This window comes from Heloderma suspectum, chromosome 1 (assembly GCF_057233095.1).
Source record: "Heloderma suspectum isolate Gila_16-S chromosome 1, 16-S_ref, whole genome shotgun sequence".
Classification (NCBI taxonomy): domain Eukaryota; kingdom Metazoa; phylum Chordata; class Lepidosauria; order Squamata; family Helodermatidae; genus Heloderma; species Heloderma suspectum.
In genome coordinates, this window is record NC_139458.1 from 381,593,120 (window position 1) to 381,613,871 (window position 20,752).

The 20,752-nt window shown below is 45.9% G+C and overlaps 1 protein-coding gene across 1 annotated transcript in view; it reads right to left on the reverse strand.

Annotated features, from left to right (window-relative positions):
• Positions 1-16,292, reverse strand: part of CCDC167 (coiled-coil domain containing 167) — a 38,651-nt gene extending 22,359 nt beyond the window's left edge. The window contains exon 1 of the mRNA XM_084828513.1: positions 16,178-16,292. Coding sequence (XP_084684639.1) covers positions 16,178-16,219 — 42 coding nt within the window. The 5' untranslated portion in view covers positions 16,220-16,292. The remainder of the gene's footprint in view (positions 1-16,177) is intronic.
• Positions 16,293-20,752: the final 4,460 nt, after the last annotated feature.

Below are 20,752 nucleotides of genomic sequence, written 5' to 3' on the forward strand. Positions count from 1 at the left end.
GTACTGAGTGGCATATTGTTTGTGAATGTGGGGGCCCCACATAGCCATCCTGGCTAATAGCCCTTCAATAACCTATCCTCCATCACTTTGTCTAATCACTCTTGCACACACTTTGCTATTTTGAGAACAGATACCTTCTTAGATGTGTATGTTATCTATGGCCAGAATAAGAAACAGTTCACAAGGAAAAAACACTTACTTCCCACCTCTTGTAAAAACTGTCGGAGCATTTAGTGTGGTGTGGGGCGCGTGGGGAAAAAGCAGAAAAAATTAAGAATCTCACTTTATTTACTTCAAGCATTTTTATACTGCTTTTTAGACAAACCTCACATAATCATTTCCATAAAATCATTTGAAACATTTTAATTTGTATTTTATCATGCTTTTATAGTTTTATAGTTTTAATTGTATTTTAGAATTAGTAAAATTAGTACAATTACTATAGTATTTTATAGTTTTAATTGTTGTGAACTGCCCAGAGAGCTTCGGCTATTGGGTGCTATGCAAATGTAATACATACATACACACATCAATACAAACACAACAAGACAATGAAAACAGAACAGTGGGGGGGGGCAGGGGGGGGGGAGAGAACTAGATGAAACCATCAGTCCAGACCACTCTTCCCCAAAGTGGTGCTCTTCGGATGTTTTGGACTACCTCCCCTGACCACTGGTGATGCTGGCTGGGGCTGATGAGAGTTGTAGTGCAAAACATCTGGGGGGTCACTATGTTGGGGAAAGCCGAGCAAGTTTAATATACACTCAAAGGCTTGAGCAAACAAAAAGGTCTTCACCTAGTGCCGAAAAGAAAACAGTCAATGCCAGGCAAGCCTCCAAAGGGAGCACATTCCAAAGATGGCATCACAGGGCACCGCCTGCCTCACTTCAGCTGGTGGTGGGACCCACAAAAAGGCCTCTGATGGGGATCTAAATAACCAGGCAAGTTCATGTGGGAGGAGGCAGTCCTTGAGGTATCCCGGTCCTAAGCCAGGGGTGCAGAACTAGTTTGGGGTGGGAGCTGACTCCCCACCCCGCTCTCCCTGGGCCATATGATGTCAGATGGGTGTGGCCTGTCATCAGTGGGCATGGCCACACCATTTGCTCCCTGGCCTGAGCACCGGGTGGATTTTCCACCCGGTGCTTGGGAAGTCGCTCCTTCTCTGATGGGGGAGCGATGGGGACTAGGTCCATTCTGCCCCATCTTCACCCACCCCACCTCCTTCCCGCAATGGGGGAAGAAGGCAGGGTGAGCGAAGGAGAAGCAGCTGAGTCCCCTTCAGCCCTCTGACTGTGTGAGTAACTGTGGCTGGGCTATCTTTGCCTAGGAGAAGTTGCATCCGGCACACGAGCCTTAGCTGGTGAAAGGTGCTTCCTGCCACCAGGGTCGCTTGGGCCTTCAAAGGTAAGGCCAGATCTAGTAGCGCTCATAGACTGCAAACCTGATCTTTAAGGGGAAGTGTAACCCCACCCGGAACAGGAAACACGCCTTCTTGCAAGTCAGATGAACCACCTACCGACAGCCGTTCCATCTTGACAAGACTGAGCTTCTGTTTCTTGGCCCTCATCCAGCCCATTACCAATTCTAAATATCCAGATCTTGCTTTAGTGTCACGTCCCATAGACGCCAGGGAGGGTGCAAACAGCATGCCCTACTAGTATGAACCATGACCAAATAAATAAAAATGGAATACTGGGAGCCACCACCGTAAATGTGACCTGCTCTTTAAAGCCATTTCTCGGTTTGGGGTTTCTGAGGCATGAGCTAGGTCAGGGTCAGACAGCCTTTCAACATTAAAGGCACAATCCTATGCATGTTTAGACAGAAAATAAGTCCTACAGCTCCCAGCACAGGGCATGCTGGAAGCTGTAGGACTCTTTTCTGTCTAAACATGCATAGAATTGTGCCCTAAAGCTCATGTCCCTCATCTATACAACTGTTAAAACTGCACAAGCCCAAATGCTGAAAAGCCGGCCAACCCAGAGTGTATTTTCTCAACCCAATAGACCTCTTGTACTAGTTAAAGGGGTGGGCAGGGGAGGAAAGAGAAAGGGGGGGGGACTTCCCAAGGGCCTCCTACCTGTACAAAAGCCACAAGACTTCAAGAAACCAAAAGGTTCCCACAGAATCCTCAGAAGAAACTCTGCACAGAGTGTTCTTTGAAACTGTTGTACATCTGAACCCTGCTGTAGATGTAAAGTATTTGCTCCCATAAAGAATGCTTAGATGAGACAAGTGAGATTCAACTCCTCTGAAAATAGTGAGAGAAAGGAAGGGCAAGGAAACAAATCCGGTATATTATCCCTGCAAGCTATTTTCCTGGCAGCTTCAGCCAAAGATTGAGTGGGTCCAAAACAATGGGATTCTCTGCGTATCTACTTAGAAGTAAGTCCCACTGAGTCCAACAGGACTAACTACCTAGTAAGTGAGCACAGGGCTGCAGACACAAGACTAATTCAGCTTTAGTCCCCAAACAGAGCATGATGGTGAAGGATATGGAAAGTCCTGGCTTTTGGGTTACTTACCACTTTCCTATTAGGCATCAGAAACAGCCACAGCTTTGGTGTAGGGCAGCCTTCCTCAGCCTGGTTCCCTCCATATTTTTGGACTTCAACTCCCATAGGCCCTAGCCAGCATGGCCAATGGCAAGGGATGATGTGCGTTTCAGTCCAACAACATCTAGAGCACTGTTTTCCCCAACCCGGTGTCCTCCAGATGTGTTGGACTGCAACTCCCAGCACCCCCAGCTGGCTGGTGGTGATGGGAGTTGTAGTCCAACACATCTGGAGGACACCAGGTTGCGGATGCTGCTCTAGAGGGACTAAAGTTCCCCATTCCTGTGCTAAGGGATTATGATCATTTTACATTCACACTCTTTGCAGTCAGGAAGAAGTTTCCCCTGAGTCAAATTTACTAGTGATTCTGGGCACCTCTTTGCAAATTCCACTAACTGCACACAGGAAGGAGCAAAAGGCCTTCCTCTCTGCCACCCTCTTCACCCCTAAAGTCACTGGCAGATTATCTGGCCAGGGGACCAGATGGAGACAGGCTGGCCAGTGGGTGGGCGGAAATGGAAGAAGGTTGAATAGGGTGCGGAACGGCAACTGTAGAGGCGGGAAATGTTTAAGGACTGAGAGTGGCTCCACGCTTCATGCAGCAATCACAGTTGCTACAGGCACACCTGCGTTACACTAGGGCAGGGATGGGCAACTTTTGTCAGGTTGAGGGGCTGCACTGCCCACCTGGAAACCTCTGGGGCCTCACTTTGCCAGTGGCGAAAGTGGCCACGTCACCGCCCGAGGTGGCTGCAGCGTTCATGATACAGCTAGATTTGAGGTAAAAGCCATCCAACTCATAACAGCCCAAGAGGATAAATGTTTTGCTGAAGAAAAGTAGTCTCTGTAATCACATATTCTTGCAAGGCACTCAGTATTTTGCATACTGGATGCTGAATTTTAACTTGGTGATAGAATTTTTATTGTCAATATCCTGTATTGTATTGATAGGTGCCTGCTGCTAGTCTCTTTGGCTATAACCTGTACTCGGTTGCCTAATAAATAAATAAATAAATGAAAAAGGTGGCTGCAGTGCTAGAATCCCAGCAAAATCGGGCTCCTTCCAGCCTGTTTAGTGGGCTGTGGGGAGCCCCACACGGCAGAGAAACAGGGTGTGTGATCCCCACATACCCCGTTTCTTTGCAGAATCGCTGCAGTGGCGATTTTCAGTGGTACAACAATGATTTTCAGCAGTGCAGTGGTAGCAGCAACTGAGGGAGCACCCAAACAGCCTTGGTAGGCTGCATGCAGCCCATGTCTGCATTAATGTTTCTCTCAGTAAACATGTACAGTCTAAACTAAAGATGCACGTCCTTAAATACCTGTGTACACATACCAGGGAGCCCTGACTGTGCCACAGTGCCCTGACATATATAGTGTTCAAGAATGCATGTCTGCCATTCACCCTTGACGTGTTTGCTGCAGGAAACACTGGTGTAACACCAATACAATTGCAGCAGAAGAAGGTGACACATCAATTGTGCAGGGAATCCGATTCAAAGGATTTCTCATCATTCCACAGAGCGAGGAATACAGCTTCCTAAAAGGTATTTAATATCTAGTACCTCTCCAAAACAGTAAGAGCTGCTCCCATCATCTACTCTGTTAATGCCTTCCTGCAGCCACCAATTGGACAGCCCCTTCATCTATGACAAGCAAGCTGTAAAGTGCCAAAGCCAGAGGCATCCCCTTGCAGGAAGCGTGCCATCAGGCACAATTCTGAAATTTGGATTAACTTCAGGGAACTCTGGAGGCCTCCCAAAACTCAGAGGCTTGGGTGGGATGGGTGGGGGAAACAGAATGGAGTCCAAAGAGACGTTTATGCTTATTACTGATATTTATTCATACAGTCTCCAGGTGAAGAGTCTGAGAGGCAGGCTTGAAAACAGAGGGATGACATTTGATGCAGGCTGGATTTGTTGGGGGGGGGTGTTCTTTAAATAAACAACTTCGCAATGAATGAATAAAAAGCATTCTCCCTTGCAGGAAGACTACAAGCAGGTTTCAAGAAATGGCATCCGGCCTCTGTCTTTATAAATTCCCTAATTAAGATTCTGGCATTCAGCCACATCACACATACACTGACATCCAATGGAGTTAGATAATGAGGTTTTACGCCTCCTGACCCTCATAAAACAGATCAGAGCCAAACAAAAAGGATAGGGGCTTGTGAGGAGGAGAGAGATGAAGCTGCCTTCCTGTTAAGCAGTTTTGTCTAACGTCCTCTGTCAGCAGCTCTTCCACATTGACTGGGTTTGCACAATCACCACAGCCCACTGTGGGTTATAAGCCACAGTAGGTTGCGGCGCATGCCGGTGGCCATTTTGAATATTTAAGCTGCAGCAGGCAGTCGCCATGGCTTATTGTATCATGTGAACCAGGCAAGGGTGTCTTATGTGAGGGTTAAACAGCCCATGGATTATGTGAGTGTTGTTTAACCCTCGCATAAGCCACTCTTGCCAGGTTCACATGACATGATAAGCCACAGCACCCACCCACTGGGTTTGAATATTCAAAAGGGTGGCTGGCACGCACCACAATCCATTGTGGCTTAAGCCATGGTGAGCTGTGGTGACTGTGTGAACCTACTCATTGTGTCACTCATTACCAGATCCATCATAATGTATGCATTGTCTGGGCAGTTCAATAATTTTACTGGGCGGCTCAGATAACGTCAGAAAGGAATGTCAACAACCGTTACGCTTATTTCTCAGCTTAGCGAACCTGACTTCACTATCTATAGACAGTGCAGATTTTAACCTGATAAGCAACCTAGTGCCCTCCAGGTCTTTCAGAGTACAACTTCCATAAGCCCTAGCCAGTATAGCCAATGATCAGGGATTGTGGGAGTTGTAGTCCAAAACATCTGGAAGGCACCAGGTTGCCTGCGTCTGATTGTTTGGGCATTTCCTCTAATTATCCAGATACTGCACATGTCCGGATATCCTTTCAGACTTCACCCACAAGACAGACTTCTCTTACATCTCCACACTAGAGGCCCCACACTATATGGGAAGGCAAATACATTTGCTCTTTCTTCTCCCGAGTGAGCAATCCTTACCTACTCTACCACACACATCCTTCTACTTCACAAAAATAGCTTTTGCTTTCGCCACTGTGACCAGAGCCATGTCAAAGCGAAAGGGCCACCTGTGAAGTTCCGAGAAGTATTTGAAAGTTGGCCCGCACCGAACTGTTGCTATTGGGCTGCTGTTCTTTTTGCACAAGCCTAGATTTAAATTAGTCCAGCCCCTTCAAGAGGAAGGGAGGGGAAATGCCTTACTGAAAACACAGCTGCAAAGTGGAACAAGCAGTCTTGGGAATTTGCAGCATTTTCCTTACTAGACATTTTTGTCAAGGATATTAAGAAAGGTTTAGGTCCACTGGCCTGACATTGGAACACAAAGAAGAGTGCCAATGGATCTCACTCGATCATCACCCTCTTGAGATGACTGACAATGCTGAGGGCAAAAGGGGTCAAAGGCTAGAAGAAGAATGCATAATTTGCTAATGCTAGTAATAATGAACTAGCTTACAGTACCAATTCCTGTGATAACGTAGGTGACACGCATTGATGACCCTAAAGCACTATACCCAGGGCATGAACTGGAGGCACATGATGCAGCTACCTTGCTGAAGCCAGATTCCGGCTGAACATCAGGGAAAATTTCCTGACTGTGAGAGCAATACGACAATGGAACCAATTACCTAGGGAGGTGGTGGGCTCTCCCACACTGGAGGCATTCAAGACGAGGCTGGACAGCCATCTGCCAGGGATGCTTTGACTTGGATTCCTGCACTGAGCAGGGGGTTGGACTTGATGGTCTTATAGACTCCTTCCAACCCTACTATTCTATGATTCTATGAAGCTAAGCAACTCTACATCTGATCAATGCCTGGATGGGAAGAACACCTGGGAATGATATGGACACCATCTGGAGTTCTATCATTTATCATTTATTTATATTTATGAATCGCTTACATTAAAAGAAAGTTCTATGCGAAGTACAAAACAATACAGTATGAGATCATAATTAGATACTGTATGCAAAAGACAAGATTATCTTCCTGCAAATGCTTGTTGGAAAAAGTATATTTTTAGGAGGAACTGAAAATCCAGAAGGGTTGGCTAATTTGTAGGATCTAATTTGTAGTGGTATGGCATTCCAGAGAGTGGGTGCTACAATATGAAAGGTCTTATTCCAAGCCATCATGGACTGGATCATGGAGGGTATCATGGAAAAGAGGTGGGATGTAAAAGTAATACATACATGTGAATTATTATTATTAAGCAAACCTCTCCTTCTGACCTACGGAAGAGGGGAGAAGAGCAATCACACTTACGTTGGATTTACAGGATTTCCAAACACTTCCACAACACAGAAAGTTGGGATATTTGCCCATTTTGGTCTACCACAAAATGCAGTATTGTGGTACCAGGCTCCACTATGCCTATTTGAATTCCCATAATTTCAGTGTGGATTAGACTATGTAGATGACATGTTACAGTTTGGATGTGGCGGATAAGATGTGTGCCACATATGGCACCAATCAGCATAAACACCTAGCATAGGCATGCCCATGGAGGGGCTGATTGAGAATGCCTGTTATTATTACTATTATTCATTATTTAGAGCACCATCAGCATGCACTGCCCTTTACAAGTACAGAGGGACAGGTCCCTGACCCAAGGAGCTTACAAACAAAAATTAAACCCAAGGGAAACAGAGGACAAGAAGGCCTGTTTTGAATACTGGGTTTTTTGCCTTCCATTTGTCTATTTTTATTGAAACAATCTGCCCAGAAATGCGTCCTATCTTCCATGGAGGCCTAGCCAGGGCTAACTAGAGCAGAAAACTACTAAACACGCTGTTCCTGTTAGTGAATCTTAATACAATAATGTATTTGTGGTCACAATGCTACGTGGCCCACATGCAGCAGCCTCAAACTCCTGCTTGCTGGTGCTCTTGCTTGACTCTACACGTTAATTTTTAAGTACTCGCTCATGACGCTGTCACTTCCTATTTTTCTATACTTATTCTTGTTTGACTGCCTTTTAAGAACACAATAATGTTTAACCCTTTCCTCCAAAGTGTCCCTAATCTGCAAATATGAATCAGAGCTTTTCCACTGAATTGTAAGTTGTTACGAATGTTAACTCTAAATATTACCACCATCTAGATCAGGGGCAGGCAACCGTGTGCCCTCCAGATGTTTTGGACTACAGCTCCTATCAGCCCCAACCAGCATGACCAGTGATCAAGGACTATGGGAGGGAACTGGGTTGCCTACCCCTGATCTAGATGTTGGGTCAGTGCAAACATACACTGTCCATTGGAGTTAAAAGGGTGAGCTAAAGTTCTCCAACAGCAGACCAACCCTGCTCTTCTAGACATCAGATAATACCTAGATGAATAAATTATTACTGCAAAATGCCCCCTTAACATTTTCTGAATACCTATTTTTTAATATGTCAATAGGCAAAGCAATATTATTCACTGGCCAGTTGCTGTTGAACTTGAGTTAAACCGATCTCTTAACTTTACACAATTTGGAATGGCAGCTAGTTTTCAACTACATTGTGCTAATCTGATACTTCCTACTGATCACTAGTTTGTAGATGTTTGAACTTTTAACCATTTTGTCATTTAGTCTCTACCAATCTGAAAGAATTAAAAATATCTGCATGCGTATTTCACCTTAATCTCTCCAGATAGGAAAAATGAGATGCCAATCCATTCTTCTACATGAAAAGCCATTAATAACTAGGGCATTTATATACCCCGGACTAAGAGAAATTGGTCCAATAGAATGGTCTATGTTTCGTGCCTCTATTTTCTGTGGTCACAAAAATAAGTCAGATCTGTCATAGAATGAATTAGTAGAAGTGGAATCCGCAACAAAATGTTGCAGTGTATCTGCACCCCTAACATGAGTGTTCCTGTTTAGGGCTCCAGCCACCATGGAACAGGAGCCTTGCAGTCCTGTTCAGGCATCGCATGAAGAGGAAAGGTTCAGAAGGACAAAAATAAAAGAGCGCATCTTTTTCTTCATTTCTTTCCCACCTCCTGATGACTTTCCCTGTTATGCTATATAATGCAAGGAGGTTCAGTTTTGGGGGTGGCTGCCATCCCTGAACCTGAACATTTTATGTCTGTCATCCTTAACTGACACCTCAACAGCCCATACATCCTTGAAGCGTATGTGTCCTCATCAGGTTGTTTAAGTTTTTATTTTAAGTTTACAAACATATACTTCTGCATTCTGAGGGAGTTGCCCAAGTATGTGGAAATCACTACTATGTTTCTTAAATGTATAGTTTACTTATTTATTATGTCTGTATCCTACCTTTTTTTCCTCTTGCAAGGAACCCAAGGCAGCCCAAGGCAGTTTACATGCTCCTCCTCCTCTCCATTTTATCCTCACAACAACCCTGTGAGGTAGGCTAGGCTAAGCTGAGAGTCAGTGACTGAACCGAAGTCACTCAGTGAACTTTATGGCTGAGCAGGGAGTAGAACTTGGATCTCTTGAGTCACAATCCAACACTCTAACCATTTTACCACACAGGCTCTCAATCAAATGAGCAAACAATGGATAGTATCCATGCTGGTCCTACATAGAGCAGATGCATTGAAAAGAATGGGGCTTAAGTTAGTAAAGACTAACTTAAGTCCCATTCATCCCAATATGTCTGCTCTATGTAGGCTACATTGGATACAACTCCATCTAACATTGGATACAATTCCAACTATCACGTTCGCTATTAGAGGGGATGATGATAACAATAGGGTTGCTGTGATATCAAAGTTCTCTGTACGTACTGCCACACATTTGATGATAGTTCACATGAACCATGCTTATATTTTATTTTCTGACTGTTCACTGGGATTTAGTTATTTGTGCTCTGAAGCGTTAGAGTAAGGGCCACTTAGGAACCCTTCATTCAAACAGATTCCATTCTTAATATTAGAAATTTGTTTAATAAATTGTTCATATAAAAATAAATGCCATTTTACCAGTCAGTTTGTGCAAACTACCACTGGTGTTAACCTAGAGTTCTCACAATTGTTTGCAAAGGATACCGAAGGGGGGGGGGGAAGCGTGTCAAGGACAGAAACGACTCAGTTCACAGCATGACAGCAGGCAAATTTTCATGCAAAGAAGGAAAGTGTCTGCTGTTGCTACGGATGGCTCAAGCTACTGCTGAACAGGCTGAGCTACTTAGGATGGAGCATGAGGTCCTGCATCCCGGGATTTCCCATTCGTGAACATTCTGTTGCACTACTCAGATCAGCAGATGCTGTTGATTTAAATCAACACATCATTGCCTCGGAGCAGGGGGAGTTTTAATAAGCTCAAAATAAGTTGAAGACTCGGCAAGACAGGGAAGGAACACCAGCGAGTGGCACCCTGAGAGGATAAACACAGGAAGCGGGAAAAGGAGGAGGGCTTGGAAATGGGGAAAAGGCAGAACCAACAGATGCCAAAAGCCATCTCTCATCCTGTCTTCCTAGGCTGGAGTGGGGGCAGGGAATAGTGACTGAGCCCAGCAACATGGGGAAAGACAAACACACGTTAGTGCACGCAAACCCTGGAAAAAGTCCCAGGTGCCTTGTCATCTAGGCACTGATTTCGGTATTATCTCTGGCTCCTCACAATGAATACTGGTACCTAGGAATCTGGCATTTTTGTTTTCATCCTTGGCTCAGACACAGCTAGCGCTTTCAATACTATTACCTAAAATTAACTCATTACACAGAGGAGAACACACTGAAATCAAAGCCAAAGGACAAAATGCAGAGGAAGAACATGTAGGAAGCTCAGACATAACACCTCCAAGGCTGCTTGCAAAGGTGGAACAGCTGTCCACAGCGCAAAGGGCAGCCTTGCAATTATTTAGCTAATATGGACAGCATCCTCAATGATGGGACAAGCTGGCCAGAGATACCTAGGCACCTTTATTCTAGTTACCTCTCCTAATGCATTATACTTCCTTTCCCCAAGAAGCAGACTTTTTACCAGAGATACTGACAGTTGCTAGGAACGTTATAGGCTTCTTTTTCTCCAATGGATAACCATCAGAAGGGAGGGAAATCGTTTATCTCCCAGAAGGAAGTGTTTCCTCCCATGCAAATAATTTATCATGCAAGTTCCGGCATGCTGGGACTAATGTTCCCAAACCAGACAACAGGAATAAATGAAGTGCAGAAGTAAGAGAGGCCCTGCCAGTATGGTGTTGCGATTAGACTGTCAGACTAGGACTCGGAAGACCTGGCTTCAAATCCTCACTCAGCCATGAAGCACGCTGGGCAGCCTTGGACTTATCACTATTTCTCAGACTAGCCTACCATACCAGGTAGTGGTGAGGATAAAATAGTGGTGAGGGGCAGAGAACCAAGTACACCACCCTGAGTGTCTGGAGGAGGGACAGCATAAAAACGTAATCACTAACCAAATAATTTAGGAGGTGAATTAATAGGATAGCAGAAAACAATTTGTAAAACAGGGGTGGGGAACCTTTTTTTTTTTTTTGTCTGTTGAGGGTCGCATTCCCTCAGGGCTAATCTGCCTAGGACCAGATGCCAGAGGTGGGGTCCAAGCCAAAAGTGGGTGTGGCCACCCTTTCTCTCTCTCACCTTCTGACACCCCGTTCTCTTTCTCCCCACCACGTGGGCTGCCATGGGGGTAGGGGGAGAACATAAGAAGAGCCATGCTGGATCAGACCAAGGGTCCATCTTGTCCAGCATTCTGTTCACAGAGTGGCCAACCAGATGTCGACCAGGAACCCACAAGCAGGACAGGAGTGCAACAGCACCTTCCTGCCCATGTTCCCCAGCAACTGGTGTACATAGGCATACTGCCTCAGATACTGGAGGTAGTATATAGCCATCAGGACTAGCAGCCACTGATTGCCTTATCCTCCAGGAATTTGTCCAATCCCCTTTTAAAGCCATCTGAAGTGACAGCCATCACTACAAGAAGTACTTCCTTTTATCTGCCCTGAAGCTCCCACCAATCAGCTTCATAGGGTGACCTCGGGTTCTAGTATTTTGAGAGAGGGAGAGAAATGTCTCCCTATGCACATTCTCCACACCATACATAATTTTGTAGACCTTTATCATGTCTCCCCTTACTCGCCTTTCTTCCAAGCTAAATAATCCCAGTTGTTTTAACCTTCCCTCATATGGGAGTTAAGAGCGTCATGTGGCGCAGAGCGGTAGGTGGCAGTACTGCAACCAAAACTCTCCCCACGACCTGAGTTCGATCCCAGCGGAAACTGGGCCCCAGGTAGCTGGCTCAGGTCGACTCAGCCCTCCATCCTTCCGAGGTCGATAAAATGAGTACCCAGCTTGCTGGGGAAAAGGTAGTAATGAGTGGGGAAGGCAATGGCAAACCACTCTGCTATAGTCTGCCATGAAAATGCCAGCGCAAGCAGCGTCCCTCTAGGAGTCAGCAATGACTCGGTGCTTGCACAGGAGGAACCTTTCCTTTCCATATGGGAGTTGCTCCAGCCCCTTGATCATTTTAGTTGCCCTTTTCTGCACTTTTTCCAGCTCTACAATATCTTTTTTTAGGTGTGGGGACCAGATCTGTAAACAGTATTCTAAGCGTGGCCGCACCATGGATATGTATAAGGGCCAGATGATCTTGACAGTTTTATTTTCAATTCGTTTCCTAATTATGTTTAACACGGAGTTTGTTTTTTTGCACCTGCCACACACTGGGTTGACATTTTCTTCGAGCTGTCCACCACGACCCCAGGATCTCTTTCTTGGTCAGTCAGTGCTAGCTCATATCCCACCAGGTTATACCTGAAGGGTCAGATCACTCTTGCCAGCACCTGAAGGAAACTTTTGAAAGTAGGTCAAGGACCATATGTGTCCCTAGTGCCACAGGTTCATCACCCCTGCTATAAAGCTCCTACTGATTAACTCTCCTCTCACCATGTTCTTACCATTTCTATTATCAAGTTCACTCAAATGAGTGAACTTATACTATTAGGCTATACGTCCATCTCCTCCAGTGCTGTCTACTGTGACTGGAAACAGTGCTCTATATCCTAATTTTTCTCAGCTTTTAACTAGAGATACCAAAGATTTAACCCATGACCTTCTGCATCCAAATCATATACTCTACCATTGAGGCTGGGTGAGTCTACATACACAGAATGAGGCGGGAATTATTTGTTAGAATGGACAGCATGACGTCAGAGAACAGGTGGGGGACACCTCGTTTGAACACTCCATGTCAAGCATTTCCTGGAAATAGAAAACTAGCAGATCAGGAAGAGAGGTTCTAGCCAACCTTTTGTCTGCTTTACTGGTTTTTGATTTTCAGGGAGTTTTCAACACAGGGGGAGGGGTGGAAGCTTCTAAAATGTGATCTTCCAGCTGCAGTCTGAAATTATGCAGTTCATTCCATTACCTCAATGTTCTGCATGCATAGACCAGGCCAAACATATGGCTCTCCTCATGCCTATCCTGTCTAACCTACTATGGCTCATTTGCCACATTTCCTGGATTGGGGGTGCTCTTTCAGGGTGTCCAGCCCTTAAAATATATCCATATCTGGGCCATCTTGGTTCTCCATCCATCACTACCACACATTTGGGAAATCATCATGCAAGCACAGGAGGATGTTCATAAGGGCCCGCCTAACAGGAGTGAATTTGCCATGGGCTCTCCTTTGCCATATGGTGCCTTATTTTACGAGAGCTGTTTCCCATGCTCCCATTGTAGTGCTAACAGCAGAACAGTAGTGCAGAACACAACCTGTGCAGGAAATCCCAATGCCTTCTCAGGAGAGATGATGTAACTTCCGTAGCCCAAATCCTCTAACCGTTTAAGCAGAAGTAAGTCCCACTGAGTTCAATGAGGCTTATGCCCAAGTAACTGTGTACAGGACTGCAGTCCTGGTGTTACAGGCTGTAGATTTAGGACAGACAAAAATCTCTCCTTCACACAGCACATCATGACTCACTTATGGCAGGGGTGGGAAACATGTGGCCCTCCAGATGGTGTTGAGACCACTGGTCATACTGGCTGGTGCTATTGTGAGTAGGAGTCCAACAACATACAGCGGGCCACAGGTCCCCCACCCCAAACCAAGGGAATTAATTGCCTCAAGTTAGGATAGGAAAATGGAACCTAACTTCTCCCTCCCCGTTTTCACACTGCTGTTTTATTCTGCTCTTGTTGATTTTAGTAATTCCATTTTATTTACTTACTTACTGTATTATGATATGGTTTGCAAGCGCTTTGCGCTTACTTTTTTAAAAGAACAGTGGGTATTCACTTCAAGAGAAACCTCCATATTGCCTTAACTAGATTCTGGTGACAGTCATCAGGAGACAGCATTCCCCTTCTTGCTCTGCTAGTGAGCTTCCATATGGCATCAACTACCTCTGCCCAACTACATCCCCAACAAATATAATCTAGTGATTCACTGCTACTTTCCAGAGCAGCCTTGCCCAACCTGGTGCCCTCCAGATGTGTTGGACTACAACTCCCACCCAGCCCCAGTCAGCATCTGGAGGGCACCAGGTTGGGCAAGGCTTGCTCTAGAGACTGTATAAGTCATCATGACACTTCACACTCATCCTTTCTTGCTCTGCAGCTGCAGGACACACATACTGTCACTATTTTCAGTCCGATGAGCTCAGCCAACTCTTCTCTATGCAAGTAAAATCATACCCTTTTAATAGAGAAAAACTACTTCCCATGGTCAGGGTTGCCTAGGATGGGGGGGGGGGGGCAACTGGCACAAAGCAAGTCCCCCCTCCACCCCCATCTCACCCCCTGCCACATTGCTCACCAGAGCCCCACACATGGGTCCTTGTAGGGGGCAGTGGCCAGCCTCCAACATCACACCTGCTCCAAGCTCCATAAACCTGCTGGGCAACTCTGCCCATGGTTCCACATTCCCAGACTACCTTCATATATTTCTTTAATCCTCTAATTTTGTGTAGAAACATTTAATACTTATTGTTTACATGGGGTTGGATCCAGATTTAGGTGCATGCAACTGAGTTGGCAAAAACGGGCTTCCCTGGCTCTTCCTTCTCATGGCAGCCCCTCCAGCCCCCTAAAAATACTACACAGTGTGTTGGGGAGTACCTGCTTAAGGGGGTGAGCTGTGATGTGTGCAGGGGAGGGTGGATCTTCACCAAGGCACCTGCTATGAGCAGAACCCTTACATTCATGAAAAGCCCTGGATCCAATGCAAGATGCTTCTCCTAAGTGTTAAAAGTGTTTCACAGTAGGACTACTAAAGTAAGCTAATACTATATTTATTAAATTAAATCCCACCTCTCCTGCAAGGAGTTCAAGGCAGCATACATGGTTCTTTCCCTCTGTCCCACTCATTTTATTCTCACAATAAATCTATAAGGTAGATTAGGCTGAGAGAGACGGATTGACCCACAGGCACCCAGTGAACTTCATGGCTAAGAGGAGATTTGAACCTGGGTCTTCCAGTCCTAAGATGCTTCCAGAAGAGGCTTTTTATTGTGTAATCGCCTTGCCCCCTTCACAGAGTTTTACAGGAGGTGCAGAGTACGCCATCTTCAACTTGTAGCCCGCTTGTGTTTTCCCACTGCTTTTCCCATCTTTTTTTCCTTCCACAAAAAATCTGTGGAGAAAAAGACGGAATTGCGGCACCAAGTCTTTAGATTGGCAGCACTGGGAGCTCTCTGTCCGGAAGCACCCTTGGTCCCAGTGACACCGTCTAGCCACTTCACCAGAGGTGCAGAACCTCTTTCAAGTTGAGGGCCAAGTTCTATGGGGGCTGCATTCCAGTAGGGGTGGTACTAAAGGCACAAGGGGCAGGACCAAAATTACCATTATATGTGAGCTTAAAGCTCTTACTTCCATAGCTTCGGAGAGGCATTTCGACCTTTTAGAATGGGGAAAACCTGCGTAAAAGGCTGGGAATCCACCCAACAATTGGTGATTGGATGAAAAGTAGTGGCGCAAAGAGAAGGAGACATGGCCTTCTGGGGAACCCTGTAAGGCCGGATGGGAACCCCTGGAGGGCCAGATTTGGCCTGAGGTTCTGCACGGCTGCACTACACCATTGTGGCTCTTATATCAGCATATTAAAAATATGGGGCGGGACTGCAAAGGAGCTGAGGATAAGAGAGGCAGTCTCATAATGCGTTTATGGCTGAGGAGGCATTTGTCCTCGGGCTTCAGTCTTACAGTATATATGGCTTAACCAGTGCGCTACGGCAATTCACACAACGTACAAGAGTGTGGTTAAAAAGGCCACACTTTTAGTGGCGGAGTGGTCCTCCAGATGTTGCTGCACGGCAACCCCCATCCACCCCCCCACTGGCTCCGCTGGCTAGGGCGGTTGAGCGCTGCACTCCAACCACGCCCGGAGGGCCGCAAGGCGCCCGCATCCCGCAGCTGTTTCGTAGAGACGCCGCTTCCCACGGCTCCTTCTCCCCGGTCCTTCACGTACCCACCCCGCCCAGCTCTGACCCATCGTACGACCCGCCCCGATCCCGCCGCACCGTCCTACCCACGCTCACCCCCCCTCCGCCGATCCTTGGCCGCACGGAGGCGCCCACCGCCTCCTAGTCGTCAAGGCGACGCGCCGCGCCGCGCCGCGCCCCTCACCTGCTGAGCCACGCTCATGGTCTCCGGCTGCTTCTCGGACATCTTCTCCCGCCACGTTGCCCGCGGCTGGGCTCGTGCGCGCCGTTCTCCTCCTTCGGCTTCCTCCCGTTCAGGCGCGGGACACCCGCGTAGGCGCCCGCTGGGCCGACAGAGGCGCGCGACTCGAGCAGCCGCCGCCGCGGCCATCTTTGTCAGGGGTACCCCGCCCCTTTCGCCCCCCGCCCTCTCACGCGCGCGCCGGCCGCCATGTTGGAATGGGGCAAATAAGTCGGGTCAGGGAGAAAGGCGGCCAAAGGTGCGGCTTCTTGTTCCGGGGTTCTGGCTGTACAGGAGCGTTAGAGTCACGAGTACGGATCGACGGGCTGGGGCGTGCGATCCGGACTCACTTTTGTGCCACGTCCTTCTGCCTTTGAATGGACTGAGGGAGATGAATGCACTGCCAGCGCAAGGGCTGCTGGTGGTGTATCATCATCATCATCATCATCATCGGGCGACTCTTCCTCTGTCACCATTTCCAACATCCCTGCTATTCCTCTTTTAAAACTAGGAAACTTTTAAAAATTATTTTTTACCAGATATCTATTACAAATAGTTTTGGGACTGGAAATATTGGACTCGAAGGCCTTGTAGGCCCCTTCCAACCCTACTATTCAATGGGGGCGCTGGGGGTGACGACGGGCGACAGGAAGCTCTGGCGTGGGCTGGTCCATGAAGTCTGGAAGAGTCGGAAGCGACTGAACGAATAAACAACAACAACATTACAAATAGTTAACTATAATGTACTAGTGAATTATGGGTGTTGGGCTACCCTTTAAAATATGGGATGCCTTAGCTGCATATTTTATCTCTCCTTATGCCATAGGGTGCAATCCTATTCATGTTTAGACAGAAAAAAGGCCTACAGCTCGCAGCATGACTAGTCGGTATGCTGGGAGTTGTAGGCCTTTTCTCATGCATAGGATTGAGCCCTTTAGACCATAAGCCCAATGGCATAGAGGCTATGGCTGGGGCATACTGGGAGTTGTAAGCCTTTTTTCTGTATAAAACATGCATAGCGTTGTGCTTGCGCCCTAAAGATGCTTTCAGATGTGGGATGTGATTGGAAGGATATGTATACAAAAATTGGCAGAATCTGTGTCCTGAATATGATATACTAATGAGGATCAGTGTGAATATAAGGTTTTGTACCACTGTTTTTGTTTGGAGAGAGTCCTGGGGGAGAGATTGTGATTAATTTTGGGAAGGGCAATAACAGATTTGTATTTAGGAAGTGCATTTGAATGGGTAGCATCTGCATTTAGTCACGCTCTGGATGTGTCGTTTTCCACCATGAAACACGGAGTCCAGGATTTTTTTAAGAGCTGCTGTCAGAAAGGGAAAATGCAAAATATTGAAGAGGCAAAAAAAAACATGAGAATTCACATCCCAAAAATGTTTTGTTTTTGTTTTTAATTTTATGAGGGGCAGTGCTTTTGTGGCCTCTAGATTTGCTGGATTTGTGATGTTTACAGTCGGGATGGGTGACAGCTGCGTCTCTAAGCACAGTTTTGGGGGTCTGCATATAAAAGTCATGAACATCAGTGTCCTGGGGATCTACGATTTTGTGTCATGGCAGCACCATGAAGCACTAGATCTATTTTTTTTTTTATCATGCAGTTGAAGAACAAAGCATGCAAGACATGGATGACTTCATGTAGCATTCTATTATTAATAGTCAGGATCAGTCTGGATACAACTTTTACCAAGGATCATAACTGGACCTGCTGCAGTGCTGTCCATACTGTTAAATTCCATAACAATAGTTGTAGCAAGGTGAATGGAGTGGAGGGGGAAAAAGCTGAAGAGTATAAATCCTAAATATCTAAAAGCACATGTTAGTACTTAAAAGTCACAAGATTGTATTAAAATGCTTGTTTTTTAAAGGAGTGTTTCATGTCTGCATTGTTGGTTCTAAACCTTTAGTATGCACTGCATGCACCTTTCCCCCCAGTGCAACAAAGAGTTTTAAGTAGAATATTTATTAAAGGAAAGCCAAACTCCCCACCATCTTATAGCAGTTTTCTTATAATTTCAGGCACCCAGAAACTCTTAAAATTATGAGTCATATAATTAAACTAGACAAGTAGGCACCTCTGGGTAAGCCTGTTGAAATCTATCCAAAACAACACAAGCTGCCACTGAAATGGAACCATCTTGAGTTCTTGTGCGGAACATAATCATCTGTTATTACAGAGGGTGCACAGCAACCTGAAATGAAAATGAAGGCAACAATACTGCTTAGGACAGAGTAGAGAAAAGGAGATGTTTAGGCAAAGTGAATTGATAACTGGCTTGAAATTAACTTGAAGCGCTACTGAAATGTGGGTCTTACTCTTAAAACATTGATGAGCATATCACTCTTAAGGGTCACTTTTACAAGTTTATTAATTCAAAGGGACTGCACTGCTATGTCACCACTGAAACAGCATTTTTTCCATGTTTTTAATTTGGTGTTTTCTGTTTAGTCCACTTTCTATTAACAGGTTTTTTTTCCCTCTGTACCACCATTTCTGTTAAACCTCCCCGCTTTTCTCTCTCCACTCAATAATGTTCTCTGCACCACCACTGTTTGCACAGCATCTTTCCCCCTCCCTTTCTCGGTTTCTACATCCCAAGGTCTCTCTGTACGCTCTTCTCATCTACCTCCCTCTTTTTCCACATCTCTCTGCATCCCATTTCTATTAGCCAATTTTTCTCTTTTCATCTATGGCACACTTTTCTCCTCTTTACACCACTACAGGTCTCTGCACCGCTATCCCCCCACTTTTCCCTCAAACTAGATGTAATGCTAAGTGCATCTTTACATATAGTGAAGTTTTTTTAAGAATGCAAACAGCTGGACAGCTTGTAATCACTGGGATTGCAACAGCATGGAGGGGGAATTTAACCCTTTCCTCCACTGCTGCAGTCTTGAGGAAAATCCTTCCTCTAAAGGTGCTATTTGCATTAAGAGGAAATCTACTGGTGCCAATGGGTTTTTCCCCTCAATGCAAACAGCGGCCTTAGAGGAGGGATTTTCCTCAAGACTGCAGCAGTGGAGGAAAGGGTTAAGTCCCCCCTCCATACCTGCTGTGATCTCAATATTTATAAGCCCTCCAGCTGATGCTCTTTGCATTTTTTTAAACCTGTGCCCTGTGCATTAAATGCAAAGATGCATGTAATGTCATACATAGTTTGACCCTCTTTTAAAGTTTTGTTTCTGCTCTCATCTTTTTATGAGAATAAAAAGAGAACAAAACTGCTCTTTATACAAATCTATGGTGCAACCACACTTAGAATATTGAGTACAGTTCTGGTCACCGCACCAAAAAAAGGATATTGTAGAGTTGGAAAAGTTGCAGAGAAGGGCAACTAAAATGATCAAGAGATTGGAGCAACTCCCCTATGAGGGAAGGTTACAACACATAGGATTGTTTAGCTTGGAAAAAAGGTGAGTAAGGGGAGACATGATAGAGGTGTACAAAATTATGCATGGTGTGGAGAATGTGCATAGGGAGACATTTTTTGTGTGCTCATAATATTAGAACCCAGGGTCATCCCATGAAGGTGACTGGTGGGAGATTCAGGACAGATAAAAGAGAGGACTTCTTCACACAGCACATAGTCAAACTATGGAATTTGCTACCACAAGATGTAGTGATGGCCATCAACTTGGATGGCTTTAAAAGGGGGTTAGACAAATTACTGGAGAAGTCTATCAATGGCTACTAGGCTTGAGGGCTATGTGCTACCTCCAATACCTGAGGAGATATGCCTATATACACCAGTTGCTGGGGAACATGGGCGGGAGGTTGCTGTTGCACTCGTGTCCTGCTTGTGGTGTCCTGGTCGACAGCTGGTTGGCCACTGTGTGAGCAGAATGCTGGACTAGATGGACCCTTAGTCTGACGGCTCTTCTTATGTTCTTATCTCTACCGCTCCTCCCTGAACTCTGCAACAGCACATAAAGCATTCATTGTCCTAGTAGCTGACACACTAAGGATCTTTCCACATATTCTGCAGCAGCAAACCTGGATTAACACCTCTGAGTGTTCTTGACAAGGATGTATAGCCAAACATTCTTGATGAGCAGAGCGTACCAGTCCAAACATGTCAGTCTCGTTCACACACATCCCATTTTTCTAAGTACACCACAAAAAAATAATATGTAAATTGGCCCCATGGGATTCCCAGATACATGTAGACTGCAGTGGTGCTGGCTGCCTGCAGCAGGCTGAAAAAAGTGGCACCACCACACATCTCTGAAACCAGAGAGAGGAAATGCAGCATAAAAGATAATAATGGTTAGAATTTGTGTAGTGGTTTTGAGCAGAGACATCCCTATGATATGGGTAGGGGGGTGTCAACCTCCCGCCTCTCCCAGTCCTTACTTGTTATTTTAAGGAAGCACGGCACACCTGCGGGCGGCTGCACTTGCCTCCTGGTCCTTCTTGTTGCTTCTCCAATGCATCCTGCTGCCTCCCTGGGCTAATACTGACCATGGGCTCAGTAGAACCCCATTCATGCAGTTCAGGGAGCAAGCAGGGCACTGATAAG